This window comes from Python bivittatus, unplaced genomic scaffold (assembly GCF_059951505.1).
Source record: "Python bivittatus isolate LINGU-HERP-01145 unplaced genomic scaffold, Pbiv_v1 ctg000310_np1212, whole genome shotgun sequence".
Classification (NCBI taxonomy): domain Eukaryota; kingdom Metazoa; phylum Chordata; class Lepidosauria; order Squamata; family Pythonidae; genus Python; species Python bivittatus.
The window spans coordinates 1,051,021-1,057,870 of record NW_028277054.1 but is presented as its reverse complement, the minus strand read 5'-3'; the positions used below and the strand labels follow the sequence as shown (position 1 = coordinate 1,057,870).

Genomic DNA, 6,850 nt, shown 5'->3' with positions numbered 1-6,850 from the left:
GCAAAAAGGCACCGGGGGCTCAGTCTTCCCTGGCACTTTACCCGCTGACCTGGGCTTTAAGTAGGGCACTCTTTGCCAAATATTTAAAGGCTGAGAGAAGAGGTAAGACGGAAACGGCGCTTCCTGGAGCCGGCTTAATCACCCCAGCCTCACCAGGTAGGCTTTGGGTCATTATGCTGCGTAAGGATGAAGAAGTTGAGGGCTGTCAAGGAGGAATGATTCACCCACCAAACAGGGTGTAGGACCTGCTTTGCGGAACTCAGAGGCCCCTGGAGCCTCTCCGCCCCAAAACAAAACTTCACGCGGCTCTGCTCACGGGGAAACCTTTCCTTCCAGAGGTAGGAAGCGGTGCAGCCACAGCACAGGGGGCCTCCCAAATCTTTGCAGACTCCTGGGCCATTCGTGGGTCCGTTGGCACGAACAAAACCTGTAGCGGTATTTTGGAGGTAAGGAATTGCTTTCGTACCGTTCGGATGCGACGCGTCTAGAAGACAGGTGCGTTGTGGGGTTAGAGGTAGTTCTTCTCCTCTGCTGCTCGCGGGGAGGAAGCTGTGCCCGGGACAGGCAGGAACCCTGACTGGCAGGCGGAACTCTCTGCCACAGGATGTGTGGCAGGCTCCATTTCAGAAGGCTTTGGGAAGGGTTAGAACAATTTGTGGAAGAAAACCATCTGAGGCTGAACCTCCAGATCAATGTTTCTCAATCCTGGCAACTTTAAGACCGGTGGACTTCAACTCCCAGAATTCCCCAGCCAGCAAGGCTGGCTGGGGAATTCTGGGAGTTGAAGTCCACCAGTCTTAAAGTTGCCAAGGTTGAGAAACACTGCTCCAGGTGTGATGGGAAGGAGGCGGGAGGAAAGCAGACGGGTGGGGACCCTCCCATGGGATTCTTCCAGAAAAGCACAGCCGAGAACAAGGCCCTGCTCCCTCTCTGCAAAGATTTGGGGTGATTTAGAAGCACCCCCCAAGAATGAATCCCAGCCCACCAAGGAGGGAGCTCAGTCTCCCTCGTGCCCGGCAAGCACTTCTAGCTGAACCAACTTGGCTGGGTTGTTGTGAAGGTGAAAAGGAAGGACTGAGCGGAAACCTGGTCTGTCGCGCAGCACACCGGGGACCGTGAACGGGGTCAACCGATGAATTATCTGAGATACGGTGGGAAGCAGCAGAAATGGCCCCCACCACTGTCCCTCTTCTTCCCCGTGCAGGTTGCAAGCCATGGGGAGCCCCGGGGAGCCCCTGAGCGCGCTGTTCCGCTGGTACATCTATGCCATCCACGGCTACTTCTCGGAGGTGATGTTCACGGCCACGTGGGACTTCATCCTGGACCAGGACTGGAGGTTCCGGGGAGTCAGCAGCGTATGGGCCCTCTTCATCTACGGGACGTGTGGCTTGGTCCTGGAGCAGCTCTACCTGCGCCTGAAGGCGATCTGCCGCCTCCCGACCCGCGGCGCCCTCTACACCGCCTGCATCTACCTCTGGGAGTTTGCCACGGGCTACCTGCTGCGCCACTTCGGCGCCTGCCCCTGGGACTACAGCCACTTCCACTACAACTTCATGGGCCTGGTCACCCTGGAGTACTGCGTCTTCTGGTTCGTGGGCTCGCTGCTGCTGGAGCAGGTGGTCATCCGGAACGTGCTGCGACTCAGACTGGACGTGGCCTGGAAGCCCGGCAATCATCCGGTCACCAGTTTTGGACTGAAAGATGACTGACTTTGGGGGGGAAGGGAGGGAGACCACCACCCCGTTCCTGCGTGGGGCGTGGCTCCTCCAATTCATTCCTGCCCCACCGGGCAATAGGAACTGTTTTGCTTTAACTGATTGGTGCTGGACTTGAGTGTGGGGCTGAATCCAAACCTAGCTGAAAGCAAATGACTTTAGGCTTGTCAGGACCCGCCCCCCCCCCCGCTTTTCCTGCCTGGGGCTTCTGGGGTGGAAGAGGTGCACTACTGGAACCAAGGAAAGATCCAGCTGGGAGGGGCTGAGTTAAGACAGCTGGTGTCTTCCTGTCTGAGCCAAAGTCCTGAGCGCCCGGATAAACCATCTTTGGTAGCTTCCCATTCCTGTAGAAGCTAGTGCTGGCTTCCGATTCGACCCAGTGGGAAAGGAGCCCTTGAAGGGCATTTGTGGAAGGAAACTCTCTGCACCAGACTCCTAGGCACAAACCCTGGTTTTGACTTGGTTCTCTCTTAGAGCCAAGCCAGACTCTAGGGAATAATTGGTTGGGTTTGCACAGAGGTGCTCAGCCTGAAACTCCAGTGCAGGATTGGCCCTTAAAACATTCAAAGGTTTGGGACTGAATTATAATCTTCAGGGGGACAGAAAAAAAAAAGCTATGAATTCCATGATTTGGGAGTAACTGTATAATGTGTATTGACTTAATTAAATGGAAATCAATTCAAATTTTGTTTCTGACCTGATCCCACCCACTACTTTTGGGAGTGCAATGCCTGCCTGCAATTTTTGGCCAAAAGCAGCTCTCGGTTCCTTTCAGAATCTTGTCCACCCCCCAAAAAAACTTAGTTTGCAAATCAGAACAGCTGGTTTGAGTGACCACCTAAGATAAACCCAAATGAATTACAGGATGGCACAGCAGGATGTGGGAACCTAGTTTCAGAGGAACCCAACTTCAGAGTAGCTTCACATGTAACTTTAAGCCATGATGGTTTAACCACAGTTCACTGACTGAGCCACAAATGTGTTGGGGTTTGCACCAGATGCCTAGGTATAGACCTTGGTTTTCCAACTAGAGTTCATGCAACAAGCCAGGCCAAACATAAGCTGAGAAACCACATGTCCCTTAGTGCAATGGCCGGATCAGGGCCTCTTCTTCTTCCAGGCACCACCCTCTCGCCAGGTAAACACGGGATATGAGGAAAACAAGCACAGGGAAGTAGGATTACAGACTGCACGCATCCCTCCCAGGCAGGATGAAGATTGCAGAAATGACTACGCCGCTGGAAAAAAATTGGCAACGCCTACACCAAGCGAACAGGGCTGAAAATCTGTGCGAGACCAACAGCTTCAAGGTCCCCAATTTCCTCCAGGGCTGGGCCGGGCTGGACAGAAGGCAGGGCTTGTGTTGCCATCTGCTGTCCCGTGGTGGCGCGACAGAAAGGCCCCCTTTCACGAACACGTGGGGATGGCCGAGCGGAGCCTTTGAGCCGTGTGCTGTCTCCGCGGGGGATCCCGGGTGCCTTTCGTTTATCCTCCCCGATTGAGAGCAAGACCTCTTTGACCCTTCCCATTTCATCAGATCATCTCTCTCTAGATTGCGCAATTCGGTGCTTCTCTACACACGATCCCTCTCCTTGCGCCTGAAGATTGGTCCTAGTTCCCTTTCAGCTTTTTTGGGTTTCATTTTTAGCTTTTCGGGATGGGTGGGAGGGGAGACTGCTGCCCTTATGGCTGTAATAAAGATCTAGTTTGATTGGGCTGGGTTGGAAGCCATTCTGCTAACCTGGCATTCCAGCAGATACAAGCCATGCGACCAGATCATAATCATCGTAATGACTTCAGCTGGCTTGATGAAACAGAACGTGACCCAGATGTGCGGTGTGATTTGCAGCCAACGCCCGGGCGATCGCTCCACAGGAGGGCTGGCTAAGGTGTGCCTGCTTTGCCAGAGGAAGAATCCCCAGGTTAATTCTTGCGCATTTTCCTTCTCTTCTGTGGACAGTCCGGCTAGCAGCCAGTTCCCTCCGTTCACGGCCAGCTCAATTCCTCCCAGAGGAATCAGTCTGATCCTTTCAGGATTGCCCAGCAGAAACTTTCTTGGTTAGTCTTGCCTTGCAAAGGGCAAGGAGGGACTGTGCGCGAAGCAGAGTGGAGCGCAGCGGTTCCACTTTGCCCGTGCTCCAAGCCTGTCTGTTCCTGGGCCCTCCTGCGCACTGCATGCGCTGGCCATCAGAGGGCACGAGAGCCACAGCTGGAAGCCGATCCCTGGGAAGAGGCCCCTGGCTGGGAAGGCAGGAGCGGGGTGAGAAGGGCAAAACGCCAACGTAGGCGGGGAGGGATGGGATATGTATTCCAAAGGGACCTGGAGGGCTCCTCCAAAGGGATCTGGATCTCCAAAGTGAACTGGAGGGCTCCAGCTGGGAAGACTGCTGTACTTTGGACACTTTTGTCTGACATAGAGAATTTCGTGTCTGGGGGCATCTGAACTGGCCTGGAGACAGCCCGTTTTTTGACTAGATGCCAGCAAAACCAGAATTTTTCTGAGTAGCCCTTTTCTACTTTGCAACACGCGTAGCAGATGGATTGTGGAAGATGAATCCCCAGCCTCTTCTTCTACTGGTTGGCACCTGAGGGCTCCCAGGTGTGCTGGGTGGGGTGCACCCATACCCAAGATCATGCTTAGTCTCTCGTAGAAACACTTGGCAACGCCCCGCACCAATATTGGCTAGAGCTGTCTGCGTGGGCAAAGTGAGGGTCCAGATGGCCGCTCAGCAGAACGTCAGCATCTCTCCCTCCCTCGTTAACTGCGAAATGAATGCGCACATCCAACCTCAGAGCCTCAAAGCAGATGCCTCCTGAAATCAGTCACAGATACTACGGAAGGGAGAGAGGCTGGGGGAGTCTCATTCCCCCCAGAGGGGGATTTTATCCCCTTTAGTAGTAGCAAAAGGGCTTTTGAATAACCAAGGAGAAAAAGGGGAGGCGTAGCCCCTTCTATGAGGGGGGCTGGAAGACTTGCGGTCACCAAGCCCCAAAGGCAGCTGGGAAACAAGATTGCTCAGCCCCCCTACCCCCCCGAACGCAGGTCCCTCTAGATGTGAGCGACAATGCCCAGCCAACAGGGACCCTTGCGTGGATCCACGTTTGGGGGACATTAAAGGGGGGCGAGTGTCTCCAAATACTTTCTCCCACAACAGTTCCTTTTAGACACCTCGGTCCGGTCTCCTTGCTTATTAAATAAATGTTTTAACTAAATAGCCCCTCAGGAAGCATTCAGCAACACACTTACCCCATGCTAATCTAAAATCAGGGATTCCTGAGTGGGAAGGGGCCCTTGAGGCCACCCAGCCCCCCGTTCAGTGCCAGAATCCAGAGGGGAGAGTCCCTGACCCACGGCTATCTGGCGAAGGGGTCCAGCAAAGGGCAGCCCTCTGGGTCAGCGGGTCCACCGTCAAACCACTCTCACCGTGAGGCGCATTGTCCTACCGTTCCGCCGGAATCTGCCTTCCCCCAACTTAAGCCCCTTATTCCATGTCCCGCACGCTGGAAGGGGGAAAATGGCCTGGGTTCCTTCTCTGTGCCCCCCTCCGGGTGCCTCCTTCCCTCAGGCGGCCTTCCTGGGGCTGAGTTTCGCACCCTGGGATGGTTCTCGGCACCCTTCTCTGGCCCGGCTCGGTTTCTCTGAATTTTTTTGTTGTCAGCATCCAGAGCCAGACACAGGACTCGAGGCGGGTCTGAGCGAAGCAGCGTGAAGGGGCACAGTGCCTTCCTGGGATTTGGCAAACGTGCCTCTCTTGGGTCACCCGAAATGGCACGGGCCTTGCAGGCAGCCCTTTTACCTTGCCTTAACTTTAGTCGTGAAGCACCTGTGATTCCACAATCTTTTCAGAAATCTCATGACCAAGCGGGTTCTTCCCCATTCTCTACCCAAAGATCTGATTACCATTTTGCAACTTAATCATGATTTACTCCATTAACCCAATTTTCTGGGCTGGTACGTGACTGGCTTGGGGCACACCCGTTTTCAGTTCTATGGTACTGTTGGGTGGTTTCAACCCCACTTCGGACCCATTTTGGAGGGTGTGGATGGAAGGAACGAGAGGTCAGTTGGAGCCCCAGACAGACGGGTGGGCTGCTGCAGAGACGGTCAAAATCCCACTTCAGTCAAAAGGAGTCAAGTGGGGCCAATTCTGGCCACCAGCAGCAGGCCTGGCACCAAGCCAGCCCTTCACATATGGACTGGACTCCCAGATGGCTCAAACTATGGTCTATTTTAACCACGGTTTGTAAAAGGAGCTCCTATGGCTGGCTGACCCATTGCAAAAAGCCACAGACTAGTTCACACGGACCCCAACAATGAACAATTAAATATTTAACAATGATTAACATCTATTTGGGCTTGATGAGGAACATGAACCCACTGGCCAGCCTGAACCCACCTTAGTGCTTGAATGGAAATAAATCTTACTCCGGCTGACAGGGATGGCCAGGTTCCCACAAATGACCAAGGGCATTTTAGTCTGAACTCAAGGAAAAGGAAAGTGCCTCTGAGCAAGTGCAGAGTGAGTTTTTCTCACGACTGAGGGATTAAGCTGCCTTCTTCTGCGGCACCTGGCAGAGCAGAGCATACCAAATCCGTGTTCCTCTCCTCTGAGTCCTGCTGCCAAGTATTTCAGGAGATGCTGAAGGGCCGATCCAGGAGCACGCAAGAAGGCGCCCTCCTCCTCCTCCTCCTCAGCTTGACTTCAAACGAGAGGCGCTCATAATTAACGTGCCACAACAATGGAGAAACTGAGGCCTTAGCAGGAGGAAGTGACTCACGCACTAAGCAGGGAGTGGAATTAGGAGTTCCCTTTTGCTGTTCCAGCCACCAGGCATCATTCCTCTCCAGATGGAGAAGAGGCCACTGGACTTCCCGGCTCGCTGGCCCAATCCTTCCGAAGTGCCGGCCATCCGCAGCTCCGCACAGAGGGCAGTCTGGGCACCCAACAGGCACCGTTTGGAGGGTAAGTCACCCACACTGCTGCTGCTGCTGCTGCTGCTGATGTGGGAGTAACAGGCTGGCATCCAGACTCGGTTTTCTGGCTTCCCCTTTGGAAAGCGTCTTGGGTGCCAGGCACAGAAGGAGAGAGAGAGAGGCTGGAAGGCAGGTGAACCACGGGGGTGCCCGCTGGAAG

General features: G+C 54.3%; 1 protein-coding gene across 1 annotated transcript; it reads left to right on the top strand.

Annotated features, from left to right (window-relative positions):
• Positions 1-1,208: 1,208 nt before the first annotated feature.
• Positions 1,209-1,763, top strand: LOC103055388 (transmembrane protein 229B-like). Its single transcript, XM_025170778.2, has one exon. It carries the CDS (start codon positions 1,215-1,217, stop codon positions 1,707-1,709), a length of 495 nt encoding a protein of 164 aa, XP_025026546.1. The 5' UTR covers positions 1,209-1,214; the 3' UTR covers positions 1,710-1,763.
• Positions 1,764-6,850: the final 5,087 nt, after the last annotated feature.

Excerpts from the sequence above, each read along its gene's own strand:
- LOC103055388 (XM_025170778.2), top strand. The coding sequence starts at position 1,215 with ATGGGGAGCCCCGGGGAGCCCCTGAGCGCGCTGTTCCGCTGGTACATC.